Source organism: Pleurodeles waltl, chromosome 3_1 (genome assembly GCF_031143425.1).
Source record: "Pleurodeles waltl isolate 20211129_DDA chromosome 3_1, aPleWal1.hap1.20221129, whole genome shotgun sequence".
Taxonomy (NCBI): Eukaryota; Metazoa; Chordata; class Amphibia; order Caudata; family Salamandridae; genus Pleurodeles; species Pleurodeles waltl.
The window spans coordinates 233,393,282-233,412,300 of NC_090440.1; the positions used below are offsets into that span (position 1 = coordinate 233,393,282).

At 42.4% G+C, this 19,019-nt stretch overlaps 1 protein-coding gene across 7 annotated transcripts in view; it reads left to right on the forward strand.

Moving 5' to 3' along the window:
• Window positions 1-19,019, forward strand: part of MYO9A (myosin IXA) — a 1,132,274-nt gene that overhangs the window by 530,409 nt on the left and 582,846 nt on the right. For all 7 annotated transcript variants that reach the window (XM_069222286.1, XM_069222289.1, XM_069222284.1 and 4 more), the window contains one exon: window positions 16,965-17,160. In XM_069222286.1, coding sequence (XP_069078387.1) covers window positions 16,965-17,160 — 196 coding nt within the window. The remainder of the gene's footprint in view (window positions 1-16,964; window positions 17,161-19,019) is intronic.

Genomic DNA, 19,019 nt, shown 5'->3' on the forward strand with positions numbered 1-19,019 from the left:
TAAAATGAATTTTTTGTGATCGGCAAGTGACATTCTCCGAATCTTGAAAATGCCAGCTTCTTCAATCTTAATCATAGCAATTGCTTAGTAGTAACGAGTGCTAGTTATAGTGCGTGGAACTGCTGTTTAAGCGCTATTTCAAATGACATGGTATAATTATTATCTTTTGTCATTTCCCTCCGTACATTTAAACATAGACACCACTGCTCAACAGGTGGTAAAAAGGTAACATTTTCTCACATTCAGTTTTCTCTCTAAATGGAAACTTAGTGTCAATACTTTTCTTAAAAAACAAATGACTGCAGCCTGGTCTTTACAAAAAATACATTTACTTTTTTTCTGATGTATACTGTACCTGTGGGTATTCTTGTTTAATGAATCAACTCACGAAACTCAACTCAAAAACAGGTGAAGGAAATAGCTTTTCAAAAGAAGAAAGTGAGAAGACCTGTTACTCAGCCCTTCTGGTATAACAGAATATATAGGTATCCAAGGCCCTGAGCAGTGGTATAGACTGCTGCGCGACGTAGGCCAACTACAACTTTACTTCAAGGTTGCAGCTCAAGCACACAAAATGCTCTGCATCAGAGCAAGCACACTTAGACCATAAAATATTCACTGTCAGGAGTTTAACTGTGGCCCGAGGCATCACATTTTATTTATAGACCAGATAAAGCTGAAATATTTTAAAGAGAACTCTTCACTTCACTGGAATTCAGTAAAGAGGTTGTCTTTTCACATTGAAAAGCTAGTGCTTTTTTTTAATAATGGCGAAATTAGCGATTCCGCCACGATTTACGTTGTGGTTTAAAAAAAAATAATGTTTTATAGCCAGGGGGGTGGAGGGTTCGGTTCTTGGGGAACCCCTGCACCAAAGGTAGAGGGGTAGAGTAAGCAGAGTCTCAGTGGTGAAGGTGCGAGTTATAGTTACCTTAGGCTGCGAGGTATAGTTACTTGAAATAACTCTAACTATAACTGCTGAATTTCCCTGGTTTTCTGCAAGTAAATTCAGAGCCTAACTATAACGTGTTTCCCTTAAGGTTGCGGCCAGCCAATCAGAGCCTCGATCAGCTGACAGGAAAAAGCTCACACTCAGCCAATCATTTCGTTCTAGTATTTGAAGTTGTCCTATGGTATCTCCCTGGTTTTGTGCGAATAAATTCAGAGCCTAACTGTAACTTCCCTGCAACCTTAGTTTTTTTAAGTGAGTGTCTGTTTATTTTTTTAAAATTCTATTACCTAACTACAACGTCTCTGTAATCTATGTTTTTTTAAAAGTAATTTTCATTACCTTACATTAGTCCAGCCACTGTCGCGCATGGCTGATCTACAGGTCCACGCAGTGGATTCGCTGATCCAGAGGAAAAAAAAAAAAACACCCACTGCATTCCTCATGCTGCTCATGAAAAGTATTTAAAAAAGATGTAGCAATATTAAACTTTTATGTTTACCATGATATAAGAGGTCACGTCAGAGTATTTAACCAGGAAGAAAACACACACACATCGATTTCGGAGCCGACATTTTCGGCCTGACTAAAACATTCGGTCTCCAAACTTTCAGAGCTGAAACCTATGGGTGGAAATATGCTTCAACTACAGAGGAGTCTTCTGATATAAGGCCCATATTAGAAGTAATGGATGCTAAACAACGCAAAATCCACATACACAAGGACACAGGAAGAATGAGTGCTTCTTCTTTTCCTACAACAAAGTTAACTTTCCTATAGACTCTAGAAGCTGGGCCTCCACCTGCTAAGATATTTAAGCATAAGGAGAAACCAAAGGCACTACAACAGCCTTCATCACAACATTCTCATTTACTTCTTGCTTCTCCACCACCAGATACTCCACCTTCACCTACACAGTTTTTTCCACAATCACCTTTCTCTACACATGGGGATGATTTAGGTGATACTCATCACGATGTGGATCTATGGGACTTGTATCATTCAGATCCCATACCTTCCAGTGATCCTGTTCTATACCCAGCTAGGCCATGTCCACCTGAAGACATCACTGCCTACAATCAGGTGATAGCAAGGGCAGCCGCAAATCACAATGTGCAGTTGCATACAGATCCCATTGAGGATGACTTCTTCTTCAACACATTAACATCCACTCACATGGAGTATCAATGTCTACCAATGTTCCTAGGCATGCTTAAATCTGCAGACATTTTCAAGGAGCCAGTGAAGTCTAGAATTATCACACCAACGGTAGACAAAAAGTATAAACGTGCACCTTCAGATCCCCTTTTCATTACACAGCAATTGCCAATTGACTCTATAGTTGTCAGTGCAGCAAGGAAAAGGGCAAATAGCCAATCCACAGGGGATGCTCCTCTCCCAGACAAGAAGAGTCGTAAATATGATGCAGCTGGAAAAAGAGTAGCAACTCAAGATGCTAATCACTGCAGGATTCAAATTCTCAAGCTCTGTTGGCAAGATACGATAGAGCTCATTGGGATTAAATGGAAGAGTTCTTACAGTACCTTCCACAAGAGCACCAGAAAAGGGACAGCAGGTAGTAACAGAAGGGCAGGCTATCTCTGATAATCAAATTAGATCTGCCTTAGATGCAGCAGGCACAGCAGCAAGGGATATCAACACCAGTGTGATTATTAGAAAGAACTTCAGGGTTCAAACTTAAAATACAACAGGCAATATTGAATATGCCTTTTCATAAGAAGTAGATACCATCTTAGAAAAGCTGAAAAAGACTCTGATACAGCTAAGTCTGTGGGTGCCCTTTACACTACCCCTACTCAGGGAACATTTCGTAGGCCTCTGTTCAGAGGTGGCTTTGAACCAGCAACCTCAAAGCCGTCCACATCCCAACAGAAGCAAGGACCACAATTCTACAACAGAGGTTCTTTTAGAGGATCTTACAAAGGAAATAACGTTAGAAATAGCGGTAAATCACCACAAGAGGTTCCTCCAACTCAACCAAACAGTGAATTTTTGCATATCCCCACACAGCATACAACTCCTGTGGGAGGAAGACTGGAAATATTTACCCACAATGGCACACCATTACAACAGATCAATAGGTGCTATCAATTATCCAGCATGGTTATTGCCTAGAACTCATCTCTACACCACCAAACATTCCCCCTCGCTCGCACATACTTTCTCTGGAACAGCCAAATTTATTAAAGCGAGAGGTACAATCACTTCTGCTCAATAGAGATGGTACCTATCTACCAACAAGGGTCAGGAATATATTCCCTGTACTTCCTCATACCAGAGAAGGATGGTACTCTCAGACCAATCCTGGATCTCAGACCCCTCAATCAGTACATTCAGTCAGAACACTTCAACATGGTCACTCTACAGGAAGTCATTCCTCTGCTACAAAAACAAGACTACATGACAGCGTTCGATCTAAAAGATGCTTACTTCCACATTCCCATACATCCAGCACATTGCTACTTTCTAAGATAGTCACACTTTCACAGTAAAGTTTATCATGAAACGTTTGGGAATTATGGCATCATGCATAGCAATAGTACCCATAGGACGTCTAGACATGAGACCCCTACAACAGTGTCTCTTGCAACAATGGTCTCCGGCACAGGGTCAACTTCACGATCTGGTGTTGTTGAACCGCCAAACTTACAACTCTCTGCAATGGTGGAATCATACCAACTTATTAAGGGCGGCCATTTCAGGACCCTGTGCCACAGTCCATAATTACAACCGATGCATCAATGATAGGTTGGGGAGCCCATATCTACAACCTTACCATACAAGGGAATGGGACTCAATTCAGAAAACTTATCACATAAACCATTTGGAATTGCTAGCAGTGATTCTATCACTCAAAGCTTTCCAACCACAGATCACACACAAAACAGTGTTGATAAGGACAGACGACATAACCACAATGTATTATCTGCAAAAACAGGGGGACACACACTCATCTCAATTGTCCATACTAGCACAGTCAATTTTGAAATTGGAAATTCACAATCACGTTCAACTACTAGCGGAGTATATTCTAGGGATACACAACCAACTAGCGGACCTCTTAAGCAGGACGCAGCAACAAACACACAAATGAGAGATTCAACCACAAGTAATTCAACAATACTTCCAGATGTGGGTGACCCCATACATAGACCTCTTTGCCACAAGTGAAAATGCAAAATACCCAAACTTCACATCCAGGTACCCACACCCTCAATCCAAGGGCAATGCTCTATGGATCAACTGATCAGGGATATTTGCTTATGCTTTTCCCCTTCTCCCACGAATTCCATTTCTGGTCAACAAGATCCGTCACACCTCCCTCACTATGATAGTCATAGCTCCCACATGGGCATGTCAACACTGGTGCACCACACTGTTGAATCTGTCTGTAGTACCTTTTCACAAGCTTCCAAACAGACCAGACGTATTGACTCAAAACAAAGGTCAATTTAGGCATTCCAATCCCAGTATGCTCAAGCTGGCGATTTGGCCTCTGAGGTCATAGAGTTTGGATATCTACAGCTTCCAACAGATTATATGGATATTCTAAAGGAAGCATGCAAACCTACAACCAGACAGTGTTATTCAGCCAAATGGAAACGGTTTGTACATTACTGTCAACCCAAAAACATTAATCCACTTAAAGCATCAGTTGAGGATATTGTCTGTCATTTGCTTAATTTACAAAAAGCAAATCTTGCATACGTATCCATTAAAATCCATTTAACAGCAATAGCTGCCTACCTCCAAAAGAGACAGCATGCCTCTCTGTTTAGGATTCCTGTCTTAAAAGCTTTTATGGAAGGGCTTAAAAGAATTATTCCACCTAGCGCTCCACCATCTCCTGCCTGGAATCTTAACATCGGGCTCACAAGGCTCATGGGTCCACCATTTGAACCCATGCATTCTTGCACTCTGCAATTTCTCTCATGGAAGGTTGTTTTTCTAGTAATAATTATTTCCTTAAGGAGAGTTAGTGAAATTCAGGCATTTACTTTAGAAGAACCTTTCTTCCAAATTCACAAAAATAAAATAGTAGTTAGGACAAACCCAAAACTCCTACATAAAGTAGTGTCACCATTTCACACCAATCAGTCAGTGGAATTGCCAGTCTTCTTTCCACAGCCAGATTCAGTTCGTGAAAGAGCTCTTCACACACTTGATGTTAAAAGAGCTCTCATGTATTATATAGATAGAACAAAAGATTTCAGAAAATCTAAAGAACTTTTTGTGGCTTTCAACAACCTCATAAGGGTAATCCTATTTCAAAACAAGGATTAGCCAGATGGATGGATAGTAAAGTGTATTCAAACTTGCTATCTTAAGGCTAAAGGACAGCTATTAGTAACTCTTAAAGCACATTCTACTAGCAAAAAGGAGCTTCAGTGGCATTCTTAGGAAATATACCAACAGCAGATACATGCAAAGCAGCCACATGGTCACACCACGCACATTTACTAAACACTACTGTGTGGATGTGTTATCTCGCCAGCAAGCAAATGTTGGTCAAGCAAGGCTTAAAACACTATTTCAAACTACTCCAACACTGATTATTTTGGGAGGGGACTGCTTTTCAGTCCATGCAAAGCAGGTGTATCTACAGCTATACATATGATTGAACTGAAAATGCTACTTACCCAGTAGACATCTGTTCGTGGCATGTAGTGCTGCAGATTCACATGCGCCCTCCCTCCTCCCCGGAAGCCTGTACCCATTGTAGTACTTTCTTTATGTGAATATGTATTTACACTGCATGGACATCTTCTTTACTTAGTATATATGTGTACATATACAGTTCTTCACTCCTTCACCCTCCTGCAGGAAAACAATCTAACAAAGGACTTGTGATGCGCACTGTCACTGAGAGGAGGACTCACTCGACCTTGTGACTCGAAAAAGCTTCTTCGAAGAAAAACAACTTGTACTCTGGGTAAGTGGCATTTTCCATATAGATATTATATATATATATATATATATATATATATGCACATATATATATACACATATATATATATAATAATAATATATATGTTCAATGGCATGCGTAGCTGCAGATACACATGCTGTGCATATACTTCTGCCATCTAGTGTTGGGCTCAGAGTGTAACAAGTTGTTTTTCTTCGAAGAAGTGTTTTCGAGTCCTCTTTGGTTCCATTGCGCATGGGCATCGATCCATGTTAGATTTAGATTGTTTTCTTTCCGCCGTCTGGTTCGGATGTGTTTACTTTTGCTCCGATAGTTCGATTCAGAAAACTTTAGAAAAGCTTTATTTTCGTTGGTATTTTATCTATCAGGTTTACATCTTCTATCGACACATTGGTACTGTCGGAAAAGACATATCTACTCTTCGTGGCGTGTGTGCCCAACTCGGGCCTAGTCGGGCCGACCGCGTGAAAGCCCCATGGATTCTGTCCTCGGTGCCACACAAAATTCCCTTATACAGACCAACACCTCGTCTGTAATCTTTGCCTTTCCCAGATCATCGGGAAGAAAATTGCGAGGCCTGCTGATCCTTCAGATCTAAAAAGACACTTCTAGACAGAAGAGCACGAAGGCTCGAGATGGCGTTCAGAAGCTCCGAACATCTCAAGTCGAAGAGGAAGAGATCATGCAGACAGCAGTCTCCGTTTGAGGTTCCGACTCCGACCAGGAATCTGAGGAAGACAGACCGGTCACGGCAGGACAACATGTGAGTATGCCTTCACCTGTAACATCACAGAGAGAGAAATATAAGGCCTTGGGTATGCCACTGCCCGAAGGCTATGGCTCGACCCGAAAAAAAGACATCTGGTGGCCAAACTGCCTGTTCAGCACTGAAAAAGGCCACTCCTCCGAAACCATCGGAATCGACGAAAGGCTCCGTATCCGACTTGAGCAAACACCGTTTTTCGGAGTCAAAAATTCGGAAATACCTTTCGGAGCCAAGAACATCCACTACACCATCTTTTTCAGTACTGAAAAAGCCGGCTTCAGAACCGAAAAGAGAAGGTTACACAGAGGAGCATGGACTTTCTAAGACACTCAAAGAAAGCCAGAAAACCTCTGAAGAGGACTCTCAAGTACAGCCAATACTTGAAGTAATGGACGAAAGGCAAGCCAGGATGCATATCCGCAAAGAAACCGGCAGAATCCTAACAGCACCTCCTCTAAAACCTAAGAGGAAATTAGCCTTTCAGGAGGAATTGGACACTACACAGCCTCCAGCTAAAGTGCCAAAACAAAAGGAGAGACCACCACCTCCTCAATTTTCTCCTCCTCATTCTCCTCCTCACTCTCCACACCTGCATATCTCTCCTCCTACCAGTCCTACACCAATGCAGTCACCATCACATTCGTTTGACTCGCAACAAGACAATGTAGGTCCATGGGATCTTTATGATCCAGATCCCATTCCCGACAACGACCCAGACTGCTATCCCTCTAAGCCTTCACCATCTGAGGATAGTACAGGGTACAATCAAGTTTTAGCTAGGGCTGCAGCATGCCATAGTGTCACCATGCACACTGAACCGTTGGAGGACGATTTTTTGTTTAATACACTCTCCTCCACACATTCAACATACCAGTCTCTCCCAATGCTCCCCGGCATGCTAAAATACGCTGATCAAATATTTAGTGAGCCAGTTAAAGCAAGGATAATTACTCCCAGGATAGAGAAGAAATACAATCCACCTCCCTCTGATCCTGTTTACATAGCTCAACAACTCCCTCCAGACTCAGTACTAGTAAGCGCTGCTAGAAAAAAGGCAAACTCATGCACCCCCACCAGACAAAGAGAGTAGGAAATTTGATGCTGCAGGGAAGAGAGTTGCATCCCAGGCAGTCAATCAATGGAGGATAGCCAACTCACAGGCGTTGTTGGCTAGATACGACTGGGCCCATTGAGAGGAGATGCAAGACATAATTCAGCATCTCTCCAAGGAACATCAAAACAGGGCACAGCAAATAGTGGAGGAAGGGCAAGCCATCACCAAAAATCAGATTAGGTCTGCCCTAGACGCAGCAGACATAGCTGCCAGGAGTGTCAACACTTCTGTAACAATAAGAAGGCACGCATGGCTCAGGTCCTCAGGTTTCAAACCTGAAATCCAAAAAGCGGTGTTAAATATGCCGTTCAATAAAAAAACAACTTTTCTGCCCAGAATTGGACACTACAATTGAGAAATTATGTAAAGATTCAGACACTGCAAAAGCTATGGGTGCACTATACACCACACCATACAGGGGATCCTTTCGAAAACCTCAGTTTGGAGGTGGATTTAGAGCTCGAACAGCAGAGGCATCCACATCGCAGGCAAAACCAGCCTACCAACCTCAATATCAACAAGGTGGTTTTAAGGGCACATATCGAGGACAGTATCCCAGAAGTAGATGGAAATATCAAACCTCTAAACAAACCTCACAGCATACTAAACAGTGACTTGTTTCATCCCCTTCCACTCCACACCTCCCCTGTGGGAGGAAGACTACAAAAGTTTCACCCCAATTGGCAAAACATTACCACAGACAATTGGGTACTATCAATTATCTGCAATGGTTATTGCCTAGATTGATACAAACTCCCCCAATCATTCCACCAAAACCACACAAATTATCCACAAAACACATAAGTCAGTTTCAGGAAGAAGTCACATCTCTATTACTCAAACAAGCAATAGAACCCGTTTCACAAAATCAAGTACGGACAGGAGTTTACTCACTATATTTCCTGATTCCCAAAAAGGATGGCACCCTAAGACCAATATTACATCTCAGGATCCTCAACCTTTTTATCCTGTCAGAACACTTTCACATGGTAACTCTTCAGGATGTTATCCCACTACTTCAAAAACATGATTCCATGGCAACATTAAACCTCAAGGATGCATATTTTCATATACCCATCCATCCTGAGCACAGAAAATATCTCAGGTTTGTCATTCAAGAAAAGCACTATCAGTTCAAGGTGTTACCCTTTGGGATAACAACAGCTCCAAGGGTATTCACAAAGTGCCTAGTGGTAGTCGCAGCCTACCTAAGAAGACAACATATCCATGTCTTTCCATATCTAGACGATTGGCTAATAAAATCAAACCGTCATATGCAGTGTCAAAACCATGCGCATTACTTAATACAAACCCTGCACACGGTAGGGTTCTCAGTAAATTACCAAAAGTCGCAACTGCAACCTGCACAAATACAACAGTATTTAGGTGCAATACTAAATACTCGAAAGGCACTAGCAAGTCCAAATACGCAAAGAATACAAGCATTCCAAAATATAATCGCACAGATACAGACAGGTCAACAGTACACTGTCAGATTTGTCATGAAAATGTTAGGGATGATGGCATCATGTATTGCTATTGTTCCACATGCAAGACTTAACATGTTGCCCTTACAACAGTGCCTTGTACAACAGTGGTCACAGGCACACGGTCAACTTCAAGATCTAGTGTTGATAGACCGCTAAACATACATGTCCCTTCAGTGGTGGAATTCCACAAATCTAAACAAAAGGCGGACATTTCAAGACCCTGTGTCTCAGACCATAATTACAACAGATGCATCAATGACTGGCTGGGGAGCTCACCTCAACAATCACAACATCCAAGGACAATGGGATGCCCAACACAAACAGCTACACATAAATCACTTGGAGTTGTTAGCTGTCTTCCTAGCACTCAAAGCTTTTCAGCCTCTTCTCACTCAAAACAATGTCCTGATCAAAACAGGCAACATGACGACAATATATTACCTACACAAGCAAGGAGGGACACATTCGTCCCAGTTCTCCCTCCTAGCTCAGAAAATTTGGAAATGGGCAATACACAACCAAATTCACCTGGTAGCAAAATACATTCCAGGAATACACAACCAACTCGCAGAGGTTCTCAGCAGAAATCATCAACAAACACACGAGTGGGAGATTCACCCTCAAGTACTTCAAAAATACTTTCAGCAATGGGGAACACAAAACATAGATCTGTTTGCCACAAGCCAAAACGCAAAATGCTAAAACTTCGCATCCAGACACCCACATCCCCTATCCAAGGGCAATGCTCTATGGATCAATTGGTCAGGAATATTTGCTTACGCTTTACCCCCTCTCCCACTCATTCCATTTGTAGTCAAAAATTGCGTCAAAACACACTCAATATGATACTCATAGCACCAACGTGGGCCCGTTAACCGTGGTACACAACATTATTAGACTTATCAGTAGTACCACACTCCAAACTCCCAAACAGACCAGACCTGTTGACACAAAACAAAGGGCAGATCAGGCACCCAAATCCCAACACACTCAATCTGGCAATTTGGCTCCTGAGGTCATAGAGTTTGGGTATTTACAACTACCATCAGAATGTATGGACGTGATTAAGTAAGCAAGAAAACCCACTACTAGACAGTGCTATTCTAACAAATGAAAAAGATTTGTATATTACTGTCAATCTAAACAGATTGCCCCTCTTACAGCATCAATACAAAATATTGTATGCTATTTACTTCATTTAGAAAAATCCGATTTAGCATTCTCTTCCATAAAAATCCATCTTACTGCAATCTCAGCATATTTACAAAATATACAGCACAACTCTTATTTAGAGTTCCTTTTATTAAAGCCTTCATGGAAGGCTTAAAACGCATCATTCCACCCAGGACACCTCCAGTTCATTCTTAGAATTTAAACATAGTGCTTACGCGACTTATGGGCCCACCATTTGAACCTATGCACTCATGTCAAATGCAATTCTTTTACATGGAAGGTTACCTTCCTAGTCGCAATTACATCATTGCGAAGAGTCAGTGAAATTCAAACTTTCACTATTGAAGAACCATTCATACAAGTACACAAACATAAAGTTGTACTATGAACTAAGCCCAAATTTCTTCCAAAAGTAGTATCACCTTTTCATATAAATCAAACGGTGGAACTGCCAATCTTCTTCCCGCAGCCAGATTCTGTGGCAGAAAGAGCTCTGCATACATTAGACATAAAAAAGCACTAATGTACTATATAGATAGAACAAAACCATTCAGGAAAACTATACAGCTGTTTGTAGCTTTTGAAAAACCTTATACAGGTAACCCTGTTTCAAAACAAGGATTAGCAAGATGGATTGTAAGATGCATCCAAACATGCTACTTTAAAGCCAAAAGACATCTCTTAGTTACTCCTAAAGCACATTCCACAAGGAAGAAAGGTGCTACAATGGCATTTTTAGGAAATATAACGATGGCTGAAATATGTGAAGCAGCTACTTGGTCAACACCACATACATTCACTAAACACTATTGTGTAGATGTTTTAGCAACACAGCAAGCCACAGTAGGTCAAGCTGTACTCAGAACATTATTTCAAACAATTTCAACTCCTGCAGGCTAACCACCGCTTTTATGGGAGGACTAACTGCTTTGTAGTCTATGCACAGCATGTGTATCAGCAGCTACAAATGCCATCAAACAGAAAATGTCACTTACCCAGTGTACAACTGTTCGTGGCATGTTCCGCTGCAGATTCACATGCACCCTCCCACCTCCCCGGGAGCCTGTAGTTGTTTAAGTTAACAACATTTGTACATATAAATATATTTAACATTCCATTAGCATGGACATCTCTTTTCTTTTACTATATCACTCCTACCTTACCCTCTGCGGGAAAACAATCTAACATGGAGTCGGTGCCCATGCGCACTGCAACCGAAGAGGAGGAGTCACTCGATCCCGTGACTCGAAAACACTTATTCGAAGAAAAACAACTTGTAACACTCCGAGCCCAACACTAGATGGCAGAAGTATATGCACAGCATGTGAATCTGCAGCGGAACGTGCCATGAACAGATGTACACTGGGTAAGTGACATTTTCCATACATGTATATATCTATGACGTCCTTCCAAGATCTGCGTTTGTCTGCTCCCAAACACGGCAGAGCGGGGAGGGGTCGCGAGCCCCCATTAAATATAAATAAATATATATATATATATATATATATATATATATATATATATATAATTATTGTAGTTAAGTAACTTTCCCGTAATGTCTTATTAGAAGCCCTGCCTAGCTAAATTTTGTCTCCCTGATAGTATTCTTGAAACAGCCTCCTGGAATAGGAAGAAGCTACAAAGATGGACAGAGCTCAGACAATCTGTGTAAGACAGCGAGATTCCTCTTCATCAGTTGTAATCCCATAGAATCATAATTGGCAACAATGCTTATTTGTTTTGTAAAACTGCAGAAAATAGTAAAGTCACATAAACAAATTGGTATCATTGCTTTTTATTCTTATGAAGAATTGTTTCTAATAGAGACTTTTGGCAGCAGATTTCTCATCTTTTGAATACTCCTCAAACATCAAAACTGGATCCAGCAGTACCCGTACAAACCAGAAGAATCATCGTCCTACTCCATGGTCATATACAGGGCGGCTGAAGTCTTTGATCTCCTACACCCCACCCTGGAGATAAAAAATATTCTGACGGAGGTGTGCAACTGGGCCACACTTCTTCTGAGTCACTTTGGCCCTTCATTGAGGCCCTGACAGACACACTTTTTGGAACTTGGGCCATGATGGCTCACCAGAGCTCACCAGGCACACAATTGACCCGGATTTCTTGTCCCAGCACCCTTCTCCGTAAAGCCTGATTTATTTGTTCTGTCTTTTACTCAGCAAGGCATCTTTTGGCCCTCTTAGCCTTCTTACGGTTGCCTCATCAGGCCTCTTACTTTACATAACCAGTTGTGATGCAGTTTTTTAAAGGGCTGCAACACGTTTCCCTTTTCTCTTTTTGTCATGCCTCAGTGGGACGTTAATCTGATCCTCACTGATCTGATATACATTGCATTCAAGCGGCTTTACAGATGTCCCCTATAGCAACTTACTATCAAGACAGTGTTTCTGATTGCCATCATTTTGGCCCGACGTGCAAGTGAGCTTCAGACTCTGTGTGCCAATGCACCATATACTTCCTTCTTCCCAGACAAACTAGTTCTGCAGACATGGGCATCCTTCCTGCCGAAAGATGTGACACTATTCCACATCGGATAAACCATCTCTCTGCTAGTGTTCGGTGCTCCGCCGCACCCCTCTGAGAAGGAGGAGAGACTTAATCGCTTAAACCCCAAGGTAGTGCTGAGCTTTTACATCAATCACACCAAAGACCACTGGGTGGACAATCAGTTCTTTGTGGGTTCTCTGGAGTGGAAGAGGTAAGACAATGCAGAAGAGAAAGATCTCTGCTACATGTTGGTTGAAAAACAACCTCCCAAAGGACTGCATGTTCATTCTACCAGAGCTAGAGCTGCTACCACTGCATCAGCACAGAGTTCCTCTCCTAGACATCGGGCAGGTGGCTACATGGGTATCCCTCTTTATGTTCACAAAGCGTTATTGGCTGGACATTCAGGCTTGCTGACAGGGACATTTTGCCCGTTGAGTCCTGCACAACTTTCTGGTTTGAGTCCACTCATAGACCCACCTCCAAATAGGTATTGCTTTGGTATCTATGTAAAAAGGTAAGAGAACAAGTTACTTACCTTCAGTAAAGCTCTTTCTGTTGGAGACTCTATGCACCTCTAGATTTCACACCAACTCTCCCATCCTCCCCTTTCTGTGGTTGAAATCTATCCATTAATAAAATTGCAAGTTTAGGAATCTGCACTGTCTACTAATTTGCTTTTCGGGCTCTACGGCTGGGGGCATGGACAGTCTTGAAAGCACCTGACATTAGAACCGAGCAGAAGAGCTTCAGTGTGGAGCCGCAATACGCCACATTCCAAAAGTACAGCTAAAGAGTTTCCAAATACAGTCCGACGTCTGGGGGGTACTCGACAGGTAAGGAAGGTGTCGCTGGATAGTCTCTAACAGAAAGAGCATCACCTAAGGTAAGTAACTTGTTCACTAGACCTTGTAGTCTTATACCAGAGAACATTCAAAGTCTTTATAAGGATTTTTGTTGTTGCATAATTGTAAGAGACTGGCTCCTTGTCGCAGCCCCCCCCCCACACACACACACACGCACACACCTTTTGCCTGGTTTCTGAATGCAATGGTGGAATAGAATGCACTTGGATCCTGCTAACCAGGTTTCTAGTGCCAGTGTTCTTTCCCTAAAACATGGTAAAAGTAATTGGATACACCTTTAGCTACCACTATAAGTCCCTATTGAAAGGTATTTAGGTACCCAGGGCATGGGAGTACTATGGGTAAGACCCTGAGGACAGCAGTATTGATTGTGCGACCCTTAAGAGCTATGCATCCAGGTGCACCCCATAGCAGGCTGAGTGTCCTGGTGCAAACCTAAAATACAAACTCGACATGGCACACTCTCTGTGTGCCCTGTCCACCTTACACTGCATATGTTATGGGTAAGTCACCTCTCTAGCAGGCCTTCAAGCCCTAAGGCAGGGTGCACCATACTATAAATGAGGGCATAAGTGCATGAGCGATATGTCCCCACTATGTCCTTGCCAACCCTGGGACATAGTGAGTGAACAGAGCAGCCATTTTAATATATGTGCTGGTCAGTGGTCAATACAAGTTTCCCAGCTACATAATGGCTACTCTGAACCCTAGGTTGTTTGGTATCAAAGAACTCAGAATGATAAATCCAAACTGGTACCAGTTCTGGATTTGTTATAAAACGTGCCCAAGGGTCACCTTCGAGGTGCCCCTTGCAAAAACTAACTATCCTGGCATGGTTGCTGACTGGTTCCAGCAAGCCTGCCACATCCAGACAGCTAATACACAAACCCAGGGGGAGAGTCCTGTCTCTCTGGTTTGTTAAACAAAGCCCTTCTTGGGTTGAGGAGCTAACTCCCCCTCCCTCAGGAATGTGCACTGCCCTGGCAGTGAGCTTCAAAGGGCTACCACCCTTGAAATTCGACCCCCAGGCCTGCTGCTAGCAGCAGATTGCCTCCCCCCCCTGCAAACCCCTACTTCTGGAGGGAGCAAAGGGAAAGGGAAACCACATAAAGGGTAAGAGGAGTGGCATCACTGAGCATGCACCACCCGTAGGGGCTTGCAGGCGAAGTGGACTCTTCATTTCATTTTCCTCCATCTTGGAATGGAGGAAAATAGCCAATCAGGTTTAAGAAAGCGACTCTTCCCACGGGAAGTGGTCACTGTAGTGAGTGTAGCCACACAAGGGTAAGTGTCCCATTGGGCACTACCAGGTTCTCCCTGAAATGCCCACTAAATTCCGTATTTAGTGGGCTCCCATAGACCAAGAAATCAGATTTGAAAAGAATTTGAAGAAAAGAAGACCAGCACCAAAAGAAGACCACAGCAAGAAAACTGAGGACCTGCTGCACAAGAAAAGGCACCAAACCCTGCCTGCTGCACCCAGGACCCGAAAATCACCTCTGCAGAGGAGCTGGACACTGGACGAACCCCAAGAAACAAGAGGACCTCCAGGCTTTAAGAATGATCCCAGATTTCCCTCCTGAGTGGACGCACCACTCAGAAAAAACAAGAAACCTGCAAAGGACCAACAAACCAGTGAGGGTCACTTCACTGACCGGCTGATATCACAGCGACCGGAAGTCACAGCTGGACCCGACGACACACCGAGGAATACCCGGACGTGACCCACAACTGTGCCAAGTTTGGTGGCACTGCGCCCTCTAGTGGTTGAGTTACACCAATACCCTGGGTACTGGTCAGCTGACGTCGGACAAGCAGAAAACCAGCTCCCCCAGAGCTGAAAAAGGATCAGGAGAAAGCCCCAGTTGAGGGACTTCAGGAACACCCCGGACCTCCGATCAGAGTGCCTCCTTTGTCCTGTAAGGAGCCCTCAAAGTGACTCACCTCCAGCTCCAAAGGACTCCATTGCGCACAGCTCCTGGACCTCCAACTCGCCCTGCACCTGGCCCCTGTGCCTTGCATCGCGGGGTCTGCTGTGTGCCCCGGGTCCCGAACCCCTTGCAACCTTAACAGCCCCAGGGGACCCCAAGGCACCATCTTTAAATCTGCAAACCAGCTCCTTTTCCAAGTGGCCCCTCCAGGTGGCTCTGTGCCTGTGCCAAGAACCTCTCCAACACTGCTCCCTCCAGAACTGGGAGCTGCCCGAGACTCCCCAGCTGGCACAGTGTGCCCACTGACTGATGAGACCACCCTGCAAGAGAAGAGACTGGTAACTCAACTGTGCAATTTTTACTGCATTTTTAAATGTGACTTTGCATTGATTCCAATGGTGCGTAATTATGCACGGAAAGACTAACTGTTAAGTACTTTTCAAGTTATTACTTTTTTTGAAGTTTTAACGTATTTTAAAGATCTTGGTCTTAAAATGTATATAACAGTCTGAAGTATTTTTATAAATTCTGGTCTCAAGTTAGTCATTGATTGTGTGTGGTGCATGATTGGATTTGAGTGTACAGCAATTGCTTAACACATCTCCTGGATTAGCCTAACTGCTTTACCAGCTACCTTACAAATTGGAGCATTAGGTGGTCTAATTATTACCTCTGGAAGCCAACGTGTGGGTGCCCGGACCCTCTGCATAGTGTACTCGATTTTGTGCACTACATAGAGGACCGGCATCCAACAATAATACAATTTAGGATTTATTCTACATTTGTTATTTTTAATGATCATTTTAGCAAACGGTCTGAAATATATAAGGTCCTCATTAGAAGAGAATCTGCTATAGTTCCCATTATTATTATATTTATTACTCTTATTCCAGAGCTAGGATGTTGGTCCTGTAATGCTCAAAGTACAAACCTAAGAACACACATTGCAAATCCCTGCTTTCTTTGTCATGCTTATCCTTCATTTGTTGCCTAGAGTGGGTTCATTTATTAATGAGCAAATGTCTGCTCTTCAGTACCCTGTTGGAAAGTTCTACCATTCACATAGTGCCTTGTATAAGTCACACTTCTCTGCAGCATGCACAATAAAGATTGACACAACTCTGACAGGAATTGGCATTTCTTCGAATTGCTACTACTCAAACCATACTTGCTTATTTTATTGGGATCCTTCTTCTCTTTCCCCACATAGGACTTCCGTGAGAAGAATACAGACCACATGCGGCCAGACATTGTGGCTCTGTTGAAAAGCAGTAAGAATGCCTTCATTTGTGGGATGATTGGCATTGATCCAGTAGTCGTGTTCCGCTGGGCTGTCCTTAGGGCCTTCTTCAGGGCCATGGTGGCTTTTAGACAGGCTGGCAAGCGGCACGTTCAGAAAAAAATTGGTAAGTGAAGAGTGGTCTTTTTTTTTTTACCTTCTTTGTTGAACATAAGAGAGGCCGGCACAGTCCCTCTGTCACAGCTCACCATACAGCTGTACACAGTCCCTTTGTAACAGCTCAACATACAGCTGCCCTTTCTAGCTAATGCAATGTACTAGTGATATTACCCAAACACTTGTATGTGGACTTTCTTGTTGCCTTATCCAGGGATGCCCATAGCTGTGTTAATGTTTTGTCTGAAAAACTCCATATGTCAACACACAATCATGATTCCTTGGACAGTATGTCCATAGTGTAACTGTATGCACACTGGTAACACTCACACTTAACTATTATTGCTATAAAGAAACTCTTTGACACTTATGTCTGCTGTTAGTACCTTGCACAAGATGTTCATAGAGAAACAGGTTTCATCAGACCACTAACACCATCTCTCTTGTCACACACTGTATATGTTAGCTTGTACCATCCTCGATTTTCCATTATTCATGCTTTTTATGACATGTTCAATTACCTTTTCCCCCAATAATCCATATTGTCCTCTTGTTTGTATTACTTCATTTATCTTTATTACTTTTGCCACCTTTTTTCTCTGCCATTCATTACTTCTTCCCAGCAATCTTTTCATTCCTCTTCTCTCCCACTTGTATTCTTCAGTCATTTCTTTTAACCACCACCCTTTTATTACATAATACTTCTGATCTTCAAAGGTACTTCCATGCTTTCTAGATTCAGGACTCTGTTGCTATGCAGAACTCATTCACAAAATGGGTTTAGCATTTTTCCCTCTTCTTCACGTGGCCTGCATCAAGTCTCACTCAAGAAGTGACCTCATAGCGTCTACATTGTATTTTGATGATGTACAAACCATGGCATATCCCTTTTTCTCACTGCCATATAACCACTCTTGAATGAGGTGTTTATCGCCATTGCCTGAGATTGTCCTAGAATTTGGTACATCTATGACCCATGGAATAACATTCAAATTGCACTGTGATACTATGCTATGTCCACCAAATGTTTTATCACAGATTATGACCAGCAAGACCCAAAGCCACTCTTCAGTTTTTGATACTTCATTTGACTTTTGGTAACTGTGTTATGCAAACATACTTTGACTTTTAGATGCTTAAGGATCTTCTTTCGGTCTTGCTAACTTTCCATTAGCTGTTTACTTTGAGCATTACTCACACAATTTACTCATCGCAACTTGAAGATTGAGTGGTATTTCCTTTATCTGTTTACCCTTCTATTGCTAATGTAAATATGCCGACTCAGATGAGGTCTCCACAGTCCTTGGGAATATATTTCAAGATATGATGACATCATTTAATCTGACATACATATTTATCTAGTCAACTGTGTGTTTACACTTAAAATGCCCCTCTTCATTTAAAAAAAATTAAAGAGCAGCATTCAAATCCATCTTTAATGGCCGCTAGTGTACCATATAGCCACTTCTCCTCGCTGCTTTGTTTTAATGTTTTATATACAGTTCTGGTCCTTCTAATTAGCTGCTCAGTGTAGCATATTTAAATACCTTCCATGTAATTTTCTATGGGGTGAACTTTAAACAAATCTCTCTTAATTAATTAACTTCTCAGTACAGCATTCACAAATCATTACTCTGATTTGCTGAACAGTCCTACTCCCATTCATTTTTGCTGTTGAACAAATGACATTAACACCTTTACCTCCTAACTTTATGACAACACCCTACTTTGATTTTCTTCAGTAATCTTTAACAACAAGTAGCATGTACAATTAAATGCCTTCCTCTACACTTTCCTTGTTCTGGTGATATTCTTCTCAAATCCGCTAGCTGAATGCTATCATGTCCCTGATGTTAATGGTTTGTATTC